This window comes from Coffea arabica, chromosome 7c, assembly GCF_036785885.1.
Source record: "Coffea arabica cultivar ET-39 chromosome 7c, Coffea Arabica ET-39 HiFi, whole genome shotgun sequence".
NCBI lineage: Eukaryota > Viridiplantae > Streptophyta > Magnoliopsida > Gentianales > Rubiaceae > Coffea > Coffea arabica.
In genome coordinates this window covers 3798657-3822460 of record NC_092322.1, presented here as the reverse complement: position 1 = coordinate 3822460, position 23804 = coordinate 3798657, and the positions used below count along the sequence as shown (strand labels likewise).

Here is a 23804-nt window from a genome sequence, read left to right as displayed (position 1 = left end):
GAGTTTAAAAACATTGGTTGGGGCTTAACGTAAGGATGCGTGCTGCATCTTGATTTGCTAGGCCTAAAGATTGTTTTACCGCATCTTCCCTGGTTTCTCAGTCTCAGAGATCACTACTACTATTCACATACTAATTCATATTAGTTGTCAACCCTACCTTTTAACGACCTTTCCGTCCTCTGTATTTGACGCACATTAATTGCCATCCTCATCATGACACTCACCGACTGTGGTCCATGGCGGAGTCTTACGTCCAGCAAGCTTCCGTTGAAAAACACAAGTGGAATTAGTACAAATTAGAAAAAAAGCAATTTTATAGATTTCAAAACAGATTATCAGCAAAAGCTAAGGAAATCCAATTGTGGAGCTCCTATCAAGGAAATAATGGCTAAGTCATACTCATACCCTGCAGCCCTGGAGTGAGAAGCAAATTGGTAAAAGGTAGAGACCCTAGACAAGTTGTAGGAATATATATATATATATGTGTGTGTGTGTGTGTGTGTGTGTGTAATCACTCCCTCTTTCGTGCTGCTAATCGCTTCAATTCAGAGTTTACAGTTTACACAGAGGAGGAGCGCTTCTGTCGTTTCAACGAAATGTAGGCCCAACACCAAGCGATGGTTGGCTCGGGCTTATGCCCTTCATAGTCGTTGGAGTGCGCAGCCTATATCTATAAATACAAGGCTGGCATGTTGTTATAGTAAATCGCTTCATAGCCCACTATAAATGGGCTTACCATATATTAGCCTGTCCGGGGCCCACGAGGCACAACTTAGTTCAGGAGCCCGTGGTTGGGATTTTTTTCGGCTTTAAAGACTCACTGACCACGAGTCTGTGCAATTATAAATCACCATTGGTCCATTTATTTATTTATTTGTATCACAAATATATTTTTTTATTTCACATACATCATATAAAAAAAATATTACAATGTTTTAATAATCTACCGTCCAAACACACCTAGTATTTGTAGGTAGCAGCACAAATATTTCTGAGAGAGAGTTTCGAATACATAGATAAGTTTTTTTTTTTTTTTTTTTTTCGTTTGAAATTCTAGGGAATTGCTTCTTTGTATAGGTCGCTTGATATTAGAAAAAAAGAGTTTCGTATTGTTCACATATTACTAGTGTAGTGTTGCCGAGTCTGTGCTTGAACTGTCGAGTCAAATAAATGGGCATTGGATGGATCCTCTATAAACAAACATGAAACAAGTCGGTCGTTAGTCGTTACTAGCTGTTTTGAGAGATCAGCCTCCGATAAAGAGGCCGACAACTGATTTTTTCTGCAGATAAAACGTTGTACATTTTCTTCTTCATTTTTTTATTGAGGAAGAAGAAGAAGGAGAGTATCATGGCGGTGGTGGTTGGCTCGTCCATTCAATCACGGATTCTCTGCAGCTTCCTTGGAGACTCTAGTTTTGTTCGACCATCTCCAGCCAGTGCCCTTCACCGTCTCTTCCGCTATAACCCAGGTGATGAGTTTTGACTTGGGAGCCCCACTCTCTTTCTTTATTTCTTTCTTTGTTCCCGTTTATTCATGTTTTTAACTTACTTGTCCATGTTTCTGATAAATTTCTCCTGTCTCCTCAAATTGCTTGCTGTGTGTAGGAGGAAAACATGTTTCTATGCAACTATCACGAGCATTTTCTGGATTAGCCAACCTATTATTCTACAATAGAAGGTATGCAAAGTCTTCAACCAATTCAAAACCACCTTTATTTGAACAACCTGGTATGGTTCCAAAGTTAGAATTTTTAATGAATGCTTTGCTGCCTGGCTCGTTTCCATTTGTCAACATTTAGCCCAACTAGCTTAGGGGAGTGATATCTATCCCAACTTGCTCAATATCATTTGGTCAATTCCCTTGATTTTGCAAGTCATTGTTACAACTTTTATTAATTCAAGAGATTGTTGTGCTACTTTCTTCTAAATTTAGCCGCAATTGCACGCCCTGTTATCTTGAATGGTGTTTAATAGTTGCTTTGTAACGCATTCATGATAAAACTCAAATGTCCTCTTAAACTCGGAAGTTTTTTCTATTTCTGCTTGGCTGCTGATATTGAGTCTAGACTCTGCAACAAGCACCGTATCTTGTAGGTACTTATGTCAGTTTACATGACCAATACATATACGGGCAAGTCATATGGCTTGACAACTTGTGGAACATATTTTCGTTCTAGATGCAAATATAGAACTAGCTTATTGGGTTTGAAGCCATCCATTTAATAGCTTTCTTGCTTTCTCTTAGTTTTCGTGGTTCATGTATGTGTTCATTATGTGATTTGAGCAGCTAATTTTCTTCAGTGATGAGCAGAAATATAGAGGAAGTGCCTAACAGCAAACGTAAATGTTTGAGGCCAGGGAAGGTGTCACCTCGTCGACCTGTTCCTGATCACATATTACAGCCTCCATATGCAAATTCTCAGAAATCACCGGGAATTTCTGGTGGACCTGAAGTGCATGATGAACTTGGAATCGAAAAAATGAGGGCATCAGGAAGACTTGCTGCGCAGGTTCTTCAGCATGCTGGGACTTTGGTGAAGGTGAAAATTTGTTCTTTTTTGGTTGATTCATCATCCTAAGCAAACCAGAAGTACACCCATGCATGGCATGGGATGACATCAAATGACATGCTGCTACGGTCTTAGTATCAAATTGACTTTGTGTAATCACAATGAATGAAGAGTTGAATTGCGTCGATCCTGATTTGCTTCATATGAGAATTATAATCTTACATTGTATTGATAATTTGTTTGAGAATCACTTCTGAAACAGTAGTACCATCTACTACTATTCTTAAATTTTTTTGGCAAGTCACTCCAGAATATGGGCACAAGATCTAGTAATTTCATTGGTAAAAATCAACAAGATTGAAAAATTAAGGTGGGTTAATTAGGAGCTTTTGACTTGTTGAATCTGCATTTAGTTATACTCTTTATTTGCTTCTCTTGGCAGCCAGGCATTACAACAGATGAAATTGACCAAGCAGTTCACAACATGATCATTGACAATGGAGCATATCCTTCACCTCTTGGTTATGGTGGGTTTCCTAAGAGCGTATGCACATCAGTAAATGAGTGCATTTGCCATGGGATTCCAGATTCACGGGAACTTGAGGTTTGTCTAATAAATTCTCGTTCCCAGCACCTCCTCTGTTTAGATATGCTATCAAAAGATCCATATACTGTTCGTTTTGCAGGATGGTGATATTGTCAATATTGATGTCACAGTTTATCTTAATGTAAGTTGTTATTTCATCACATAAGATCTCTACTGCTACTAGTTTTCTAGTTCAAATGATAAATTGAGGTACCCATATTGTGAGAACTTTCTTGTCTTCAATTTTAGCTTCCTCAACAGTCCTAGTTTATCCTTGAACCCTTCTGAAATTTTTGTTGTTGTATGGTATTCAAAATCATTTCACAGATTCACAGATGTGGCTTTCATATGCAGGGGTACCATGGTGATACATCAGCAACATTCTTTGTTGGAGATGTTGCTGAGGAAGCTAGAAAATTGGTGCAGGTATAGTTTTCTGGTAGATAGAATAATTGTAATTAAGAGAGAGGGATTTATGTGTGTGTTCTGGAGTTAAAGAAAAATGTAATACCTGTTATTCCAAATTTAATGGAAAATTATGTAATTTCACAATAAACAATTGAGATAAATGCTTCAGATTTTTTCATCATTTGGTTTGATTTTCTTTATTCATTTTTATAATGATTTTCCTAATTTGCTGTTGAAATTTTCTTTTGAGTAAATAAAGAATGATTAAAGATAGAGTTCATGATAATGACAGAAGTCCTTTTTAGAAAATCAAAACCAGAAACTCTGTACCCCACAAGTACCTTTGCATGAGTGCTGCAAAGCAACAACATTAATCACTTCCTCTGAGAGCTCTTATAATAGAAGTGCTTTCTGAAGGGCTGTGACATACCATGTCTAGTTGATGTGATACAAGTTCTGCTAATTATGACAGAAAAGGTCAAATGCCATTACTTATCACATGGCAAATAGGAGTTTATCTGCTCAGTCCTTTGTATTGACTGTAGGAAATTGATAGAAACATCTGGTTTACTACTATGCATACTGATCTCATACAGGAAATCTTAACATGCACGGTAATACATTTTTTTTCTCACATTTATGCTTTTAAGTCACTTCCCAGATGCTGATTTTAGTATTTCTTTTTAAAAAATCTGATTAGTTGATTTTATATTTCTATGGTGGTTTGTGTACCAGTTATATTCAACTTTTAAGATTGTTGTGGAAATGAATTGATATCGTCATGGTTTAGGTAACTAAGGAGTGCTTAGACAAGGCAATATCTATCTGTGCACCGGGGGTGGAATTTAATAAAATTGGCAAGACTATCCAGTAAGGCACCTGCTTGATTTTTTTTTTCTTTGTTTTAAATTACTACTCGAATTGTTTCCTGTCTAGTACTCTCTCTCTCTCTCCCTCTCACACACACACACGCATTCCCTCCTCCCCCCGTGAAGGTGCTTATGCTCATGTTTGTCTTGCCTGTTTCAATTGTTTTACTTATTGAGATATATATTTTTGGTATGAATCTTTCTGAAATATGATAGATTCACTAGATATAATGATCTGTTACGGATTGATATCAGGTGACTAAATGGTTTTTAAAACCCATAAGCTTTGCAGAAAGATTGCCGGCTGAAAGCACAGTTTCACGAATATTCTTGGCAAAGATTTTTATAATAGGAATGTTGCAGTAGATTTTAGAAATATATGAGTTGTTATTTTTTGGTAGTTATCAATCCATTGCATCTGTAAGCAATATTATGGATTTCATGGTGCAGTTATAACTTACTTTACTTTTTTGTTTTTGAAGTAATCTTGCAGATGAACACTGCTATGGAGTTGTTGAACAATTTGTTGGCCACGGAGTAGGACGTGTTTTTCACAGTGATCCAGTCATTCTACATTACAGTAATTTTTGCTTAATTCGCATTGACTGTTTTGTTATCATGCTGAATTGCATGATTCTGCTGTTGGTTTTCTTGCCTGAAGTTAGGCTGAAGTTGTGGTCTTTACTTGCTCGCGTGCGAGATTTGGAGAATGTAATATTCAACCTCATTTAAATAAAATATTACCACAGATTTTCCCTCCAAAGCCCATTTAAGAAGATGCAGTAGAAACTTAACTATCCAATAAAGGAAAAACAGAAAGGACAAAAGTTGACCGATTTGTTTCATAGAGTGTCATCATGTATTTTTCAAAGTATTATTGGCAATTCTGCTGGTTTATTAAATTGTTACCATTTTTGCAGCCATATGCCTTTCTGTTTTATTGCTAAATTTTGCTGGTATTCAAAGAGCATAAATGACATTTTAATTATTTTTCTACTAGACTATGTCGCAGAAAAGGTTTCTTCAGAACAAATGTATTTGAAGTGATATTTGAAAGAAATATAAGGCTTAGGATCTTTTTGCATTGTTTTTCAAGATAAGCAGCTAATTAATCCAGAATGAGGTACTGCGATGGCATGCCCGGTAAAATGAAGAGAAGTTGAGAGATGGATGTTAAATTTTGTCCCTCATCTCTAATACCCATAGAGCATTAATTTACAGCTTGGATCTGTAGAAAGTCCGGACTGAGAAGATATCCTCTTCAGTATAGATAGAATATGAGAAAGTTGCATTCTTTTTGCTTGGCAGTTGTTTATGTCTTTCCTTTGCTTCCTTTTGCAATTGATTGCTTGCCCCCTCCTTTCTCTCATTATTTCATATTCTGTCTATGGGTACTGATTTCATTATTCTCAGGGAATAATGGTCGCGGACGCATGCTTCTAAATCAGACGTTTACCATTGGTAATATATGCTTATAATTCTCCTCTATTCTCTAACTACTGATTTAAGCAGGTGCATCACCATTGGCACTTCTTCAACGACCCACTATTTGTTGCCAGCGGCTAATTGCTTCTGTTGATCTACGAATTGCAGAACCAATGCTGACCATTGGCAGCATAAACCCGATAATGTGGGATGATAACTGGACGGTGGTGACAGAGGATGGGAGCCTATCAGCACAATTTGAGCACACAATCCTGATAACTGAAAATGGTGCTGAGACACTGACTCAGTGTTAGCAAAGCACGAATATCTTTTCTTAAAGATAATAGAAGGAAGCCATGGAACAGGTTCCTTTCCAAGCTACAAACACATTTGTTCGCTCAGATTCAGTCACCTCCAGTTTAGAATCTTCTTCTCTCCAAGGTTGGGGGGCCAATGTGATAATCTTTTCTTTGATTTTTGATGAAAGGTCGTTTTGCAAGACAGACTCCATAGGACATGATTGTGTAACTACAGCATTTTTTCCAGTTCTCGTGATCTCGCTGTTTATTATTTAAGGGATATTCATTCCTGAATGGTGTGGGTCTTGTCTCTGTAACGTGAGACGTCACACCACTGAAGTTGGAAGTTTGGCAGTCCATTTTATTGGTAGGTATATCTTCTTTGTAAAAAAAAACGGTGTCTCCAATTCTTGCAAGGCAATTGAGGGCCTGTGTTTGAGTATAGCTCTCCAATTCTCTGAGTTTTAGTCTAAGAATTGGAGACGCGCTGCAAACCTCATTCAACCGACTCTCATGTCTTTGCCAACAAACTGGAAACGCCGCCCTTTACAAAGTACAGTAGGATGATGAGGTGGTTTCGTAGAAGCGTTTCCAATATCAAGACTCCTCAGGTGGATAAATTCTCGTCATGTTTACCTTTCCTACCATAAATTTCGTAGTAGAATTTCGCGTCTATGTTGGCCTCGTGCGTGCTAAACCCCGTCACTTGCTTGAGGTTAACAGGGATACGGAGAACATTATTGATTACTATAAGCAGAATGTAATCTCTCCAATGGATTTCGTGCGCATTCAATCCAATTCTTGAGTAAAACGCGAACTATATTCGTTTGATTAGACAGTTTGATGCCAAGAGATTAGAAATGGAGGAGTGCAACTGTGATAGCGGCGACGAATTTGATCCCAGAAAAATATGGAGAAAGGATTACCGTCTTAAGCATTGACGGAGGTGGCATTAGGGGAATCATATAGACCTGCAGGAACCATATTGAGTTTCCTTGTATATCTAGATTTGTAAAACTATTATCAGAGGAGAAGTTGCGTGCTAGAAGGATGCAAAAGAACCAAGTCTTCCGAAAGTGAAAATTTACGAAGTTTGAGGTGCAAGAAATCAATGCAGATTCAACCATACGATGCATTATGTAAGCGCATGTAGGAAGCATGACGAAAAATACATCTCGTTTTTTTTTTGGAGCAAAAATTAAAGTTTTATTGATAGAGATTTGTAAGCGTACACATAGTAGCTACATGGCTCTATACACGTGTACTAAAGCCATACAAAAGGAATCAACATGCACTTTTGAGAAATCCCCCGATCAATAAGAGCTCCCAAATTCTCCTGTCATGAGGAACTCCCCTCCAAGACTCAACAATAATATATATGCTGCATGGAGTCAATGACTGTCTGTCTTCACAATGTTTATAGCAGTCACCTATATGGGCTATTCTCTGATGCAAAACCTCATTTCGGGCTCTCCATATATGATATATGGTAAGCTAGTCTACGGAAACAATCAAGAAAGGAGTCAGATTTCCAGCGAGTAGTACATATCCATTCTAGCTCTATAGACCATGAGTAAGCAGCCCTGAAGACAGGACCCACATCTCTAAGTTCTTTTTCCATGCTGCTGTAGTTGCTCCACATTCAAAGACGATATGCTGCATAGACTCTCTTCTGCATTACAGCGCAGAACACAACCTAATCTAATGATCCAGTGAAGCAGCCCCACTTCTTCATTCTATCTCTGCTCTCTAGTGCACAGTCTTCTTTTACATAGCAACCACAGGGTGAAATTTGAACCAAGAAACTGTAGGACCAGCTTGCCTAATGGCTTGCAAGGCAGACTTCACCGTAAAACAGCCAGACTTACTTGACAGCCACACAATCGTATCCTTCAACCCAAGGAATGGCCTGAATTCAGTAGGAGTAAGCTGTTTAAGAAGCCGTACTTCAGCAGTAGATTTTCCTCCACATAGCCGCCATCTCCAGTCTGCATCTTGAATGCATTTAGCAACTGGGTCGTGTACAGGTAGACCAAAGCTTCTAAGCAAATTTCCAGAGAAATGTTTATATGATGGTCCCGCTGGATGCCTTTGATCATGCCAGAAGGAAGTATCATTTCCATCCCCAATCTCAAAATTTTCACAAATGGCTGGGCTGTAGTTTTCTCCGTACCCAAGGGCAATCACTAGGCACTCGTACTGCCCAAATATACCTTGGTGATTTATGAACATTTGCAACAGTGCTAGATGCAATTGTACGTATATGTGCCACAAAGAGATTTTAAGCTTTTATTCGTGGCTTTTAAGTGTTTTTTTTTTTCACATTAATTTGATTACCATATCTCTAGAAAACTGATTTGTGAGTTTGGGGGTTCTATCCGTCATAATTATTACCGCATAAGAGTGTTTAATAAAAATGTTTAAAAAGTTGACAGTAAGCTACAATATTCTTCTCTATTATTTTTGACAAGAAAGTAGAAAAAGGAGAACCCTTCTTTTAGCTCTTACCAAAAAAAAAAAGAGGGCTAGGTGGTTTGAAATGCAAAAATGATTTTGACTTTGGAAAGTCACTGGCCTTGTTGTCGTACTAATAGAAAAGATGCTTTCAACATCTTTCGTACTATAGCAAAGATTTTATTCTGTACTTCAGTTACCAAATTATTTTTATAATTTTTCAGTCGAAAAAATTATTTGTCGTCTTTAATTAAATAATTAACGTCTAATCTAATATTATATTATTCAAAGAGGGCGTTAATTGCTTTTAGCAGGACTCGTACGAAAGCCATGATTAGATACACAAAGAATCTCCAAAATGATATCTGCCCGAAGTTTTTTCTTTTTCCTTCATGAATTTGACTTCTACCGTTCACAAAACTGGGAATTGGAAAACGGGGGATGCATTTTTATCCTACCCTGGTCGTTGCCTTTGTAAATTCAGTAATTTGCTAAAAATAAATGAAAAAATAATAAATTTTATATATATAAAAGAAAAAGGTGCTAAAACAACTCCCCCTCAAATTTCTCTGTCTCGAAAGTCCGTGTACTCCTCTTGCCTATCCATAGTTTCACTTAAACGAAGGAACGTTGAAACACGAAACTCAGTAATGGAATCCATGCCTGTGAATTGGGAAGCTCTCGACGCTCTCGTCATCGATTTCGCGAAATCCGAAAATTTGATCGAAGATTCAACGCCGTCTTCTTCGCCGTCGTCTTCGTTATCGTCTCTGTCTTCGTATCACTCGCGCTTGCTGATACGGCAGATCAGGCGGTCACTGGAAGCCGGCGATATCGATGTCGCCTTGGATCTCTTGCGCCTCCACGCACCTTTTGCTCTCGATGATCACCGCCTTCTCTTCCGTTTACAGAAGCAGGTAAAAGCTTGTCCGCTTGGAACTTAAACTTCGGGAAAATGTCGGTGGAATTCTTATTTACTGGTGAACTTCTTTTGGCAGAAATTTGTTGAATTGCTAAGGAAAGGAACGGAGGAGGATCGTGATGCGGCAATGAATTGTTTACGAACGGCTCTCGCGCCTTGTGCACTTGATGCTTATCCGGTATTTTGTTTTACCGCTAATTAGGTTAGAAGTTATTGATGCTGTTCGAATGAATGAGAATATAGCATCAGAGCTCTTTAACTCCGATTGCCTGCTGCATAAGATTGTGAAATCTAGGGATTAGTATACTTGAAATTTACGTATTGAGGGAGAACATCATGTTCCAGTTCAAATTTGTAAAGACTAATTTGTGATACAGCTCGATTTGTAAAGTCTAATTTGTGTATCTATTTGTTTTCCACGTAAATAACTGAAATTGAGTTTACTAAAGAACGCTGTCAAATTATCACCTTTTTAATTATGTTGGAAACACGAGTAAAGTCTGTTAATGTCAACTACACTGGCACAGTGGTATTGGACTGGCAATTTTTTATTTTAGCCTGAAAGGAGAGGTCCATTTGTACGTAAAGGTGGCTGGACAGAAGAATCTTATTGACCAAAGCATGTTTATGCTTAGCCTTACATCTTTAATATGTTATGTCCATAATATTCTTAATTTTTGTTTTTAGGGGCATAAACAATTCGTTAGAAATAAGATGAGAATAAAGGAGTGGGGTTGGAGATATTGTGGAAGTTTTTGGCAGCATCTACATGCTACTTGGGGACTAATCAATTGGAATTGTGTTACCTCTAGGGGCTTTTAGATAGGTTCTTCTATGTTTGCGTAATCTCCTATCTTTGGTGTATCCAGCAGTGAAATCTCCTCTAGAAGAGGAGTTCTATTTGGTATGTGTCACCTCAAATTGTTTAGAATATTACATGGTAACTGGTTAGTTTCAGGTCTTTTTGATATTGATTGCATTGGAATTTTTGCTTTGGCATGTATCCTATGTTAGGTGCAATTGATGGCCCAGCTAATGCTTGACATAGTCGTAGAAGTCTCTGCCTCCCGGTTTTTCAGATAGATTAGACCGAGCAAAGAAGTGATCAGCACTCTCAGACCATACCTAATATGAAAACTGTCCCTATAATTGTCCCGTCTTCTAGTGTGATTTCTTTCACACTGAATATCAATGCCTTGGTGGCACAGGAGTTTGATCTGTTCTCGAAATCATTCTCAAAGACCACCCACCTCTCAAAAAAACAGTAAAAAGAAGAAAGAGAAGGGTGGTTTGGGTGAGGGCAATCAGATTAATTCATTTATCTGGAAAATTTGATTGGTTAATGCTGATAAACTCCTTGTTTGTGATGGACATATGATGCAAGTTATTTCCTGTGTGTTTTGAAGGAAGCATACGAGGAATTTAAACACGTCCTTCTTGCCTTTATCTATGATAAAGATGATCAAAGCTCTCCAGTGGCTGATGAGGTTGGTATTCTTGACATATAAGATCTTTTTACATGCTCAGTTTTCCATTTTATGACATTTTAATCAGCATTGTCACATGAAATGTCATATCAAAGCAATATTTTGGAACATCCTGATTTCTGTTATGCATTTTTTCATGTCACATTTATCCTTTCATGATCAGTGGAAGGCCTGGGACCTTATATATATATATATAGAGAGAGAGAGAGAGAGAGAGAGAGAGAGAGAGAATATGAACTTTTGAACTGAATTTTTTTGTGGACCTTTTTAAGCTTTATAAACTTGTCTATTACTATGTGTTTCAATGAAGATATCTGTATAAATGGAATGTGAACTGACGGTATTGATACATTTATAATTTCTGATACGAATCTGACGGACATTAGGGAGATAACCTAATTTGATTTGTGATTATCATATTCCATTTTAAATGAATATTGGCACTTTTCTTTTTTAGGGATTTACATGAGGTCACCTAGGTATTTCCTTTAAGTCATTAATCTCTTTGTGTATGGTGTCACTCTCTGCGAAATGCTTTAATCTGGTCTGGGTTTTGTTAGGGATCCTGTGAAAAATCTTCTAGGTGGATAGGTTAATTTAAATGTATTTTCCAATTGTGTTTGGGGCGCTGTTCCTATCAGCTCTGCCCCTGTTAATGGGCATTTAATATTTGGAGAAAAAGGGAAGTTTTTCTGGTACTCCTGGCTTATAGCTGTCATTAAGTTTAGGAATGGCTTTTTCTAATTGATTGGCTGCATTACGCTCATATATTCTTGTGGAATTACATCACCCATATAGCTATATATGTACCAAGTGGATGTTTGACATGCAAATGTACTTTCCTGTCAACAATATTCTATGCATGAGGCAGCAAGAGGGAATGGAATTTGTTGGAAGTTTATGTTGGCTGTGTGGCATCTTGTGTAAAGTAATACCTGGTGAACTTAGTTCCTAGTTATAAACCTCTGATTTTTTTAAAATTATTAAATTCCTAGAATGTCCTTAGTTTGATGTTATAATTCAGGAAGAAGAAATTTATTATGTTCATGAGATTCAGTACTTTGATTTAGCTCATCAGTTGTAGTTGAGTATGGTCACTATGAGTTAGGTCTGCTTAATACATCTTTTAATGGCTCCACATCCTTGTTTTTAGTGGTCTGAAACGAGGAGGTTCGAAATTGCTGGATTACTATCTTCTGTTTTAAGGGCCAATCTTAATGCATATGACCCTGTGTTCTCAATGACGCTGAGATATTTGATAAGGTAAATACCACTTTCTTCTCATTTATCTATCTTTCTCTATTCTACAGACACGTACAAACATGCACACAGACCCCTTACTCTCTAACAGGGACACACCCACAGAGAAGAGAGACGTGTGCTCTATTATCTTTTTCTATGGCACACATGGTTAAACCATTCTTTTTGATGAATTTTTGTGTTATATAGCATACACAAAGGTTTTTGTTTTCGTCAAGGAGTTGTATCACCTATATCAAATCTTACTGAGAGATTGCTCCTTGAAGAACGTGACCCCGCTCCAATACCACAGGAGAGCATGTATGAAGCATCACCTTTTGACGAGGTGCCATTTATTGTTCTTGTATTTTTTAAAATTTTATATGTACTTTTTTGGGGAGCTCAACATATGTCAGAAACACTAAAACCTGGGTGGCACAGCTTCTGCCTTGCCTTGTATCAAGAATCAGTTCCACACTGATTGTTCTACATTTCTGGATTTTGACTCAAAGTTTAACCTTGTTCTCGGTTCCAATCAGGTGGATATACAAGCCCTTGCTCATGCAGTGGAGCTCACTAGGCAAGGGGCAGTTGATAGCCTAAAGTTTGCCAAGGGCGACTTAGTTCAAGCGTTTCAGGTTGCCATAAGTGGTGTTTCTTAGTTCACTTTTACAAGCATGTTTATCTCATAATGCTTGTTCTTTTTGTTCCTATTCCCATGTTATTTAGATCTTACAACATTTCTGTTGTTGGTTGCTTGCACAGAATGAATTATGCCGTATGAAATTGAATGAATCTGTTCTTGATGAGCTTGTTCACGAGTATTGTGTCTACAGAGGTATTGTGGACTCTGCTAATACATCTCAACCAGCAGATGTTAATAAATCAGGTCCATGGTGCTGCTCAGTACAAAATGATTCTACTGAGGTCAATTGTGATAGCAGTAAAGTTTCCGATGATGAACCTTCTACTGATATTTCTCACATGGATGGTTCTCCTGAAGGCCCAATTGATGTCATGAGCACACAGACTACAGATATCAACGAGCGTTACCCTTCTGAGACAGCTGGCAATTATGAAGACTGTAGCACTAGTGGAGCACATCAACCTGACAGTTTGAAAGTTCAGCTGAGAAATAGAAATCATGGTATTGGAGAGAGAAATAAACGTAAGCGCTGGAGGGGAAGACATGAGAAAATTGGATTTGTCTCGGAAGTTCTTAGTGGAAGCTGCAGAGAAGAGGTCATTGCTTCTACCTTGTATTGCAGGAAGTGCCTTGAGAGAAGGTCTTTGGTTACAGCTCTTATTGTTTCTGTAATGAAACTTAAGTTGTCACTCTGCTTTTGCAGGCTGAAAGCTCATTGATTGTGGATGGTGTAGTTTATAGGGAGGACAAATATGATTTGGTGTTGGCCATGAAAGAATTAGCTTGCAGAGGAATGACAGCAGAAGTTGTGGAGGAGATAAATTCTATGGACCCAAATTTTTTTGTCCAAAATCCTGATTTACTGTTCCAACTTAAGCAGGTAAACCATTTCTTTTGCTATTTGCTATTACTTCAGAGAATAGGAGAGATTATTTGTGTTGTTTGGCCTATAAACTGGCTGACTCTGTCTTTTTGCAGGTTGAATTTTTAAAGCTAGTTGGTTCTGGTGATCATTCCCGTGCTTTAAGAGTAGCCTGTTCCCATCTAGGTCCTTTGGCAGCTAGGGATCCAGTTCTGCTTAGACCCTTAAAAGAGACTCTGTTTGCTTTGCTTAGACCTAATGAGGAGGCATTTGGTGAACGCTTACCCTTGCATGCTCTTGCAACTTCAGTTCAGGTTCGAGTTATGAGTTACATTTCATATTGAAAATAGAGACGCTGCTTTAGTTAGTAATTGCTTACAGCTTTTGATTATTGAGATATTGTTGATCATAAATTTCTAACTCCTGTGGAATGCGAATTTTCAGCAATGTAAAGAAATGTGTAACGGTACCAGCAAAGTTCCAGAATATCTTAAAATTTCTAGTGATTAAAATGCATCTTTGCTCAATGCAGTTTGCAGAAGCTTTTTTCATCTTGTCTAAATGAAAGCTGAAAGGTTGTGAAGCAAATGTTTTGACCTTGGTCATACTTCTTGTTAATGCTTTTTGCTATGTTCACGTACTAAACTTGTTTAAATTTAGTAAAAGGCTTGGTGGAGTAAACCAAACCAATTGGGCCATCAATAGGCCTAACATGTTGAAGCTCAGTGAATGAAATGAATTTTTTCCTTCAAAAACCCATGTTTCTTATTTTGCTTTATCTAATTATGGGAATTTTCTGTCAATGAAAATATGAGATGTATTTTCTTGTGTAAAGGTTGCTATTGGTAGAAGGTTTGGTATTGATGAACCTCAGCTAATGAAGATCATGAAGGCAACCCTATACACGCATAATGAATGGTTCAAACTTCAGATGTGTAAAGATCGATTTGAAGGTTTCTTAAGGATCAGTTCGTTAAAAGAAGTTGGAACTTCTTTGCTTGCTGATGCTGCTTCAAGATTAAGTGATACTTCAGACCCTGGTTCTTCTCAAGCCACGATGTCCTCAAGTAGTAGGGTGCATGAAGATGTTGGCAGTCCTGCTCAGATATCATCTTCTGAGGTTGCATGTGATGAAAATGCAATTCTTAAAGTTATGGTGAGCCAAGCTTGCTTTCGACACTCATAGAACATCAATAATTGCTTCCAACACTTAAATGACAGTTTGCTACATGCTTCAAAATCGCCCGTCACATTGAGTGTCGGAGTAAAGGTTTTATGAGATATATGTTTGCGTGAAGTTTGAGCTCATCACATTGTATGTTTGAATCTTTTTTTAGAATATGGGCTGCTTGATGCTGAATTTCATTTTTTATGATCTATATATGTTTTGGATATGTCTGACTTGTTACTTTATCCCTCTTTGGACATGGCGATTTTCATAACTTCCAGAATTGTTTTCTCTGCAGGAATTTCTTGCTTTGCCAAGAGCCGATGCTATTCATCTTTTGGGGCAGTATAATGGGAACGCAGAGTTGGTAATTCAGCAGATATTTGCGTGATTAGAATTTAGGATGTATATTATGGTGGTATCCGTTCAATTTGTTCATTCATTATATCCATTATTTTGTTCAATTGTATAGTAGAATTTATAGGGGTCTAACTAATCCGTCAACGAATGAAACCAGTTTTTCTGTACAATTTTACAGGTATTTTTTGGTTTGAGAGGAGAGGTGTTAACCAAAAGTTTTGGATTGGTTAACCTTGAACTCTCAGTAACTCTACTATGGACAATACTGGTTTGCAACAGTGCACTCGCTTTTAGGTTATGGGCTGGTTGGTTGTATCTATTTAAAATAAATTGTCCTATTTGGGGAGAAAGGTCGTTCTCGCTTGAACCCTAGCCTTTTTTTCTTTTTTTTTTTTTTTTAAATTTCCCCAAGAAGAGTACTGATTGTACAGAGGGCGCCAGTATAACCTACTAGACACAGTGTCTAATCTAATCCAGTTTATTATCCTTTATTGTCTTACTACATTGCGTTTTAAGACACTGATTTTGTGCCAGATCATTCACTGAGTAGAATAATTTAATTTAAGAGGGGTAGGGGAGCAAGCTGGTCTCTTGGCCGGGATGGTATGGAGGTCTACTGTCGTACATAAAGGTGTTAATTATAATTTAATTATATTGATCCGTTCAATTCTGTTGATCAATAGCACGCACAAATTCGTTTATTAATTTTGAATGGGTTTAAAGAGATATCTAATTAAATTTATTTAATTGGTGGGTAATGAATTGACTCAACTTATCTACTTATATTTATTTAAAAATAATTATACAATTAGATTCAACTTTTTAGTAAACATTAAGCAAACAAATTTGAATTTCTTATCAATCTAATAACAGTAAAATACTATTATTTTTTGTCAAACAATGTGTGAAAAAAATTAAGCAGAATTTCAAGTGACTTAGAAATAAACAATTGGTTATATTCATACACATTTATTAAATGAGTATAAATGGATACCCATGAATTGATCCAATTATATCCATTATCCAATTGTTATGACTTGTCCAAACCTACCCGAATTATCTGTGCGCGGAGTTCATTAGCATAGTACTAAGACAAAGAAAGTCGTAACGAATTTATAATTTACGCATTGCTTGGAGGGTTTCGAAAGAAATGACTTGGTTGATTTGCAGACTTTCTGGTATGGACAGACAGTCGTGAAAAGAGAAAACAGACCGGTAGCTCAGGAAACATGTAGCAAGACTGAATTGACTGACCCATCGGCACGCGGCTCAGCTCGACGGACAAAATATGAGAAACAATAAACATGAATTAATACGATGTCGAACCGCTCATCCTGCCAAAGTTTGCATCTCGGAGCTTTCTTTCATCCGACAGTAATTGAGCAAACCTGCAAAAATGCGAAGGGATGCATTGGTATTTTGGAGTCAGATTTTGACGATGGTTGACGTCCACGTAGTTATGTATTTACAACAAACACTAATACGTGACTAATACCTTGTTAATGCATCCATGTTGGTTCCACCGTTCTCAACTGGTTCATGGTCACCAGAAGTCAAATTAACCCTTAAAACTGGTTTCTTCAACAACTCTTCACCAACCTTGACAAGATTATCTAAGTTCTGCTTCGTTGCTGTGGCAACGGAGGATAAAGTCCCAGTCAAAGCATCATCCTGTTTTTTTTTTTTTTAAAAAAAAAAAAAATTTCCACGCATGAAATGTTAGTAGAACAGGAGCATGATTTCACAAGCCCTTGAAGCGCTTATGACAAAATTAGGAATGGGTAATTTAAATGACAAGGAATCATGATAGAACTTTACTTGGATTCGGAGGTAATTATCGTCGGAATGAAGGGCTTGGAAAACCACGGAGTTGTGGAAATCAACCATATCAGCACTTGCTTGATTAACAGCCTTGATTAATGGAGTGGAACCCTTGTAGTACAGCCACCCAAAAACCCCCCACTTGGAAGCCATTTTAGCGTTGTACGTGTGCTCATTTTTGTCAGAGCCTGTCCCTAGCGAGATAACAAGGAACCGTCCATAGTCCATAGGCTTTATTGGAAAGAAATCAGGGTTCTTCTTCATCACTTGCTTGGTTACTTCACTGACGGCAACCAATGTCTGGAATTACATAGAAGATGGATTACATGGGGAAATAGAAGTCTAGTATTTCGTTTCCACTAATTAGTTCGATTACTACTTCGACTAGTGTAATTTATCCGATCTAAATTAACGTCAGTAATAGTAGTTAATTTAAGGGCTAGCAGTGCAATCAACGTAGGATTACTAATTACCGGGTTGTTAGCAGCAATCCCACCATCAATAAGGTTGAATTCTCGTTCATTCCCTTGCGCATCTGAGTTCTTGAAGTAGTAAGCAGGAAGAAAAGTTGGTGCTGCCGAGGTGCCAATGCATATATCTGATAGTAATGCATCCACGACAGGGTTGTCCGTCACCTGCAAAAGGAGTGTATAAACTTAAAAGTTCTTCAGATTACTTTGTTATTATTTATAACTAGACTTGGGAAGTAAATTAAAAGGCGTACCACAGCATTAAATCATAAGCATATTGCTTGATGCGGCGGTGTTGATACAATCCCCCCCCCCCCCCCTTTTTTTTTTCTGGTTTTAACGTGAAAATTTACAAAAATACAGGGAGAGACTGGAGGGGAAGGGCACCTGATATGAGCTGAAGATGACTGGCTGAAGAATCTTGATATCAAAAGTTGGAACAACAATCGAAGTCAAGGTTTGGTGCAACCTCGTGCTCCCTAGGTTACTCTTTATAAGTTGTTGAACATATTTACCATCGTAGCCTGGTCCTATCAATGTTTTGAATGCATTTACCACCCCTCCAAATGGTCCTCTATACCGTTCGCGAGAGAGTAGAAACATAATCAAATTGCGTCAAGGCTCAAAAGCTAACAAATACGTCAATAAATTGAGAAATTCTTGCAATTTCACATAAGATCACAATTTTCAATTGGCAAACCGCGATAAGTTTTTGCACGCGTGGAATGTTCATGGTAAATGTAATAAGATTGATTAATTTCACCTGAAACTTTGCACTTAGTGATGACACAGTTTGTGCATATGTACTTATGTGCACACAAGTTTGTATAGTCAAGCTCAGACATAATAACGGCTAGTATAGCAGTACTACTCCCGCATGGTATGTGTGGAATGTCAAGCATGATCAATTGAAGCCAAGTTTTTTTTTACCCAATCTGTGGGAAGATTTTGGGGGAGTTTTCCAGGTAGAAAGGAACTATATCTTTGGCAGCATATAATGGTCGGTGATTTTCATTGGGAGCAGCAAGCATGGCCGTTATCAGACCGCCGGTGCTTGTCCCTGCTATCACATCAAAGTAATCTGCAATCCTTGCTTCCTCACCATCTAGCTCCTGAACCATTCATCATCATCACCAGTAATACACGTACGTTCCACGATTCTTGATAATGTTATCATGAAAACAGATGTACGTAGGTTTTGCACAGGAATTATATAACAAGTACAATGGATAATCCCGAAAGAACTACTGTTTTTGTTACCTGAAGCTGCGATTCTAAGTATGCTAGGATTACTCCAGGAATGATTCCTCTTATTCCTCCCCCATCAATACTAAGAATTGTTATGAGATTCCCACAATTTGGAGGTCGAACATTCACATGCCTGCGAGCACGGCCTGTATTCTCCATTAATCTTTTATCATGACGACGATTGAATCACGGAGGCTACTCTTGAGATCCTTTTCATTTCAGGGCTTGTGGCTGCTGACAAGCTCAAATAAGAATTCGCGTTGTAGAAATGGTCCACCTTTTGAAAATGCATATGATTTCTGTACAAACACAATTTATTTATTCGGAAATATTCTGCACAAGAAATTGACTTTGATTTTCTTGTGCTCTTGGTACATCCTGAAAGGAACTGACTTGGTGTTTCAATAATTGCGAAGATATTTTTGACATCCTGATCTGTATTCTTTTGTTGCTAACCGGCCGCCGCCAGAACATTTGAACTGGTAGACTATAACACAATATCTCTACATACCTGCACGATCAAACACTTAATTAAAAAGGATTTGAGATTAGTGAACCGAAACTTCAATTACTACACTGCTCGTGTCTAAATTAGAAAAGTGACATCATCTGTATGACGGTCAAAGCAAAAATAAAAAGTTGTATAGAAAAAGTTCATCTACACTTCAGTCAAACAAGAAAGAGAACATGGCTTTAAAATTACGCGATCTCAGCAATATATGGATTTGTTGCGGTTATGTTGGACAATAGTACGTGCGCAACAAATCCATGAGTCCACAAAACACTACATGAGTCCTGGTTCCCTCTTTCCCCCAACGTCCCATCTTGGGCTTTTCAGCGAATAGGTGCTGGACAGTGGCATATCCTGACTTCAAGCCATCAGTCGATGAATGGAGCCTAATCAATTCCTGGTACTTGGTACATCACCATCGGGCCATACTTATCTTTGTTGGGTCAAATGCCCAGGCTACTTTTGAGGCCGTGCGAGAAACTGTGATAGACCCCCGCTGACTTGGCTCAGCGCTAAAGCCCACTATGATACATATGACTTTTTAGGGTAGGATCTTTGCGGGTCACAGCATTTCCTCTTCCTCGGCAAGCGTTCAGATTTTGGGCAATGCTCCTCGGAAGATCTATATATAATTAAGTGCTACACGGTTTTTAAGGAAAAAAAAATTAGTGCTACGCGTTGACTGAGCTTATTCCAAGTACATGATAAGTTGGACGTTTCTTAAGGGCCACCAACAGATGAATCACGCAATTGTACTAATCAAAAAGGCTGCTGCTAATGTCATAAGCCCCTGACAAATTGGTCATTAAAAGGGTTTTAAATCCATTTTTGAGCTCTAGATCATAGTTAAAAATAATAAAAAAGTGTACCAAAACAACCCTTGATGATGATGATGATGATGCCACGGCCTAAAAATTTTATTTCCATAGTTATTCTTGTATTAAATGCTCAAACTTGCCCTTCTTAAGCCAAAATGCAAGTTAAAGACTTGAAAGGGATAATTTTTGTGGTATACAAGCTATTCTTGTTTTAATCAAAATTGCTATGAATTTACAATTAGGGTTGCGACAATATCACTTGCCTTTCAAAAATGTATTCCCAAAAAAGAAGAAGAAGAATATTGAAAAAGAACCCCCAAAAAAAAAAAAAAAAGGATGTAATGGGTCGTGCAGCCCTACTTTTCTTTTATGTCCTACCCCCATTACACAAACCCAAAATTTAAAATTATACTCCATGCTTAAATAAGGCGTTGACATAGTGGACCAAACGATAATGACTTAAAACACAGGGTCAATTGCCACGAAAATGAGAGAGTCATTTTACAATGGGTGTCTCTCATCTAGAAAGTAGAAACTGCTGGCGGTGGAAACCAAAGAAAGAAGTGTTAGAAATAAAAGCACCTTGTTAAGCTGTTTAATAATTTTTTGTTTGAGAGGAAAACTCGGACTGAGAATAATACATTGGAAGAAAGGGAACTCTGCTAGTAAGAAAGTTTGATGAGGTCAGAAATTTGATGATCCAATTTAATATCAATAGCCGTCATTTGCCAACAGGCGATCATGGATGTAACATAGCTAGCTGCTCATTATATTGTTCAGGCCAACAGGCGTATTAATTTTTTTTTTTTCCCAATTCCTGGTGGAAGTCCCTAATATGATGAAAGTTTCTCTGATAAATTTTTTGTTTAAGCAAAAAATAAAATAGAATAAGAGATTATTATAAAGGGAAAAAGAAAAGTTATCATTGGTGATTAGGTCCTAACTGCGCCACATAAAAGTAGCGAGCTAAAAGAACCAGTAGTAGTGGTTAATCACAACAGAAAGCTTCAAATATCTCATCATAGTACATAATAATTTGGCAGAAAAAAAAAAAGAAGAAGAAAGAGAGATTCTGAAATCCAAAAAAGACAAACTCGTTAGAAAAGAAAGAAACAAGGAAATGCATCGTCAAGAGCACGTTGCCCTCTGTCGTGATCTAATGATGATTCTGACCTCATGTTTTCCAGCAAATCGGAGAATGCGTTCATGCAAATATGTACCGTAGTGCTGGAAAAGAAAAGTTGGAAGTAGAAGAAAGCGACGGCACGGTACCACGATGATGATGTTGTCCTGACTCTTGCGGAGGGCGGCAGAAACTCCGGTGAAGGTAGAAAGTGTAGTTTCGATATCTCCTAGGCTGTTGTTCTTGTGTTCCTTCTCTTGGCTCTAGTTGGCTGATGGCTCCAGCTCCAACGACTAGGAGTATTATTATTTTAAGAAACTCAAAATTAAATTGCGGAGTAATTAGCATCAGCAATAAAATAAATTGTGTTTATCGATCTGAATATGATGAGCACTACATAATAGTAGTATAACTTATTGTCCAAATGCTAGTCCCCATGCCACTACGTTATCTAATAATAATGACCGATTATAGAAGCTTTAATAATGACCATTTCTGCTTTGTACGTTGTCCATCTGACTTTAATATGCCCTTTTGGGAGCCTATAATTTCTTGCCATTGAATGGATATCATTCCTTCCAGTGGTAATGCAAATATTGATTTAACTTCTACTCGTCTGCTGCTTTCTGGAATTAATAATGACCCTTTTTTCTTCCCATTTTTAATACGTATACCGTTACTGATCCTTGATCCTTTCTAGAAAGTAAGAGGATGATCGGACGGTAACATCAGTGGTTATCAATCAATTATAGAAATGACTTGCTTATTAATTAATTAATTTTCACATAAGAACGATGAGAGTGGATCATCCGACACGAGCATGGAGCGCACTACTTTCTTTTCATCAACGCAATGACGAGTTTAAAATCAATCAATAGCGGGGCGATGAATTATTAGACGCAATTATGATGCAGTGCAGGCAAGGCAGTTGTTATTATTATTATTAGCCCCAAAGAGAGCTCTTCCGCCTGCAGCCACGAATTTGATGCAGTAGTAAAATGGTGTCTAATAGTGGATCAGCATCCGCCAGTGCTCTATGTATTTTGGCAGTTTAAAGCAAATGCCCCGCGATCCCTGGCATGGCCTTAACAAATTAGTAGGGATTGTGCTTAAGGTATATTATTATAAGGCATTCGTGGATGTTTAATCATACTTTCGTTGGGTAAGTTCTGAGAGGCGCCTTTGGTTCCACTAATAATATTTGAGTTTTTCTAGCGGGCGCTATTTTGGACACTCACTGTTATTTACGTTCAAATTTCATTTAACTTACCATGTATATATATATATACAAATAATTAATCTTTTATATACGAATAGTGTATATGTCATCATCGTTAGATACGTGACAATTTATTTAAATTTAAAATTAAAATCTAAATTTTATTCATGTGTCATGCATCCAACCTTGACAGTATATATATACTGTCAGTCAGTCAGTGTATATAAGATTTATTCATACGCAAGTACTAACAGTTTTTATCATTCCTTCCATTTATACAATTTTCATAATTAATCTAACCTTACCAAAAATCTAAACAACTGAAAGTACATATTCATTAATGAATCCTCATTGAATACCCTCGGATAGATAGACCCATAATATATTTGAGTAACCTACCTGAGACTCCACTCCGCAGCAACCAAATTCCTAGTACTCCCTCCGTCCCATTTTGTTAGTCTTGTTTTCCTTTTTCGTCCGTCCCAAATTGTAGTCCACTTTCCCATTAAGAAATGTAATAATCTTTTAAATTGTCTAAAATACCCTTATTAAATATTTTGTTATTAATACATTGTTATTAAATACTAACCCACTACATTGAATACATTGAGTTTTTCCAATACTAACCCATTAGCTGTAACTGATATTAATTGGCACTCTTCGTGATTAGCATAAGGGTATTTTAGGAAATTATTAATCTAAATTTATGTTTCCAACCAAATTAATTACACTTTCTTAATCTGTGTGAAAAAAAAACCAAGACTAACAAAATGGGACGGAGGGAGTATTTATTTAATCACCCTAAGTCAAATCTAACCCAAAATTGTTAAATGAAAAGGACAAGAGTCTTAAAATTAGTTCATCGCCCCATGAGCCTTTTAAAAGTCCTCGCGACGCGCAAAGACCCACCCACAAGCACCGATGAAATGAAAGCGAGAATTAACATGTGAGCTATCTTTGAAAAATGGGAACATGATTGTTAAAAATGTGTCCTTTTCCTCTTATTTTTGGTTTTTTCCCTATGTTTCACCTGTTTTCATAAAATAATTACCTGTTTAGCATCAATAAAATGATCCGGTAGATAACTCCGGACAATGAACAATTGGAGTGCTTGCGAATATTATAGTGGTATCCGGGATAACTCGATCAAAAATATGAAAACCCAAAAATTAAAAAAAAAAATGAAGGAAGGGGGATAACTCGAATTAAGGGAAGAAGAGGCATTCATCTCAACTGTTTGACTTTTAGAAAGTAACTCTAACCTTCTTATTATAAGTAGTTACGAGTTTTGAGCGAGTCTTCCATAGGAGTAACTTGCCCCGGATCTTCCCATTATATTATTATATTAATTTGGCTG

At 37.4% G+C, this 23804-nt stretch overlaps 3 protein-coding genes across 4 annotated transcripts; 2 read left to right on the top strand and 1 right to left on the bottom strand.

The window, feature by feature from the left end:
- The first annotated feature begins 1087 nt into the window (after positions 1–1087).
- Positions 1088–6552, top strand: LOC113699398 (methionine aminopeptidase 1D, chloroplastic/mitochondrial). Of its 2 annotated transcripts, none has more exons than XM_027219746.2 (10): positions 1088–1471; positions 1608–1680; positions 2314–2542; positions 2955–3116; positions 3199–3240; positions 3453–3524; positions 4297–4376; positions 4858–4955; positions 5789–5836; positions 5969–6552. In XM_027219746.2, exons 1-10 carry the CDS (start codon positions 1351–1353, stop codon positions 6112–6114), a joined length of 1071 nt encoding a protein of 356 aa, XP_027075547.1. In that variant the 5' UTR covers positions 1088–1350; the 3' UTR covers positions 6115–6552. The 2 variants fall into 2 exon arrangements, with proteins under 2 accessions (XP_027075547.1, XP_027075549.1); XM_027219748.2 differs by having other exon boundaries at positions 1405–1471; positions 2304–2542.
- Positions 6553–9097: 2545 nt separating this feature from the next.
- LOC113699187 (uncharacterized) lies at positions 9098–15515 on the top strand. Its single transcript, XM_027219345.2, has 11 exons — positions 9098–9470; positions 9552–9653; positions 10882–10962; positions 12116–12225; positions 12412–12547; positions 12741–12839; positions 12967–13443; positions 13551–13727; positions 13826–14023; positions 14545–14865; positions 15176–15515. Exons 1-11 carry the CDS (start codon positions 9204–9206, stop codon positions 15266–15268), a joined length of 2061 nt encoding a protein of 686 aa, XP_027075146.1. The 5' UTR covers positions 9098–9203; the 3' UTR covers positions 15269–15515.
- An 861-nt stretch (positions 15516–16376) lies between these two features.
- On the bottom strand, positions 16377–19421 carry LOC113699188 (patatin-like protein 1). The gene is made up of 7 exons (XM_027219346.2): positions 18789–19421; positions 18459–18640; positions 17916–18102; positions 17532–17693; positions 17056–17358; positions 16733–16908; positions 16377–16625 (listed from the first exon to the last, which is right to left on the bottom strand). Exons 1-7 carry the CDS (start codon positions 18933–18935, stop codon positions 16547–16549), a joined length of 1236 nt encoding a protein of 411 aa, XP_027075147.1. The 5' UTR covers positions 18936–19421; the 3' UTR covers positions 16377–16546.
- Positions 19422–23804: the final 4383 nt, after the last annotated feature.

Coding starts and splice junctions, on each gene's coding strand:
- LOC113699398 (XM_027219746.2), top strand. CDS start 1,351: ATGGCGGTGGTGGTTGGCTCGTCCATTCAATCACGGATTCTCTGCAGC. Junction 3,241..3,452: donor ATGTCACAGTTTATCTTAAT/GTAAGTTGTTAT, acceptor TTTCATATGCAG/GGGTACCATGGTGATACATC. Junction 4,956..5,788: donor TCCAGTCATTCTACATTACA/GTAATTTTTGCT, acceptor CATTATTCTCAG/GGAATAATGGTCGCGGACGC.
- LOC113699187 (XM_027219345.2), top strand. CDS start 9,204: ATGGAATCCATGCCTGTGAATTGGGAAGCTCTCGACGCTCTCGTCATC. Junction 12,840..12,966: donor ACTTAGTTCAAGCGTTTCAG/GTTGCCATAAGT, acceptor TTGCTTGCACAG/AATGAATTATGCCGTATGAA. Junction 14,866..15,175: donor ATGCAATTCTTAAAGTTATG/GTGAGCCAAGCT, acceptor TTTTCTCTGCAG/GAATTTCTTGCTTTGCCAAG.
- LOC113699188 (XM_027219346.2), bottom strand. CDS start 18,935: ATGGAGAATACAGGCCGTGCTCGCAGGCATGTGAATGTTCGACCTCCA. Junction 18,103..18,458: donor AAAATCTTCCCACAGATTGG/GTAAAAAAAAAC, acceptor CGAACGGTATAG/AGGACCATTTGGAGGGGTGG. Junction 17,359..17,531: donor GGATTGCTGCTAACAACCCG/GTAATTAGTAAT, acceptor ATGTAATTCCAG/ACATTGGTTGCCGTCAGTGA.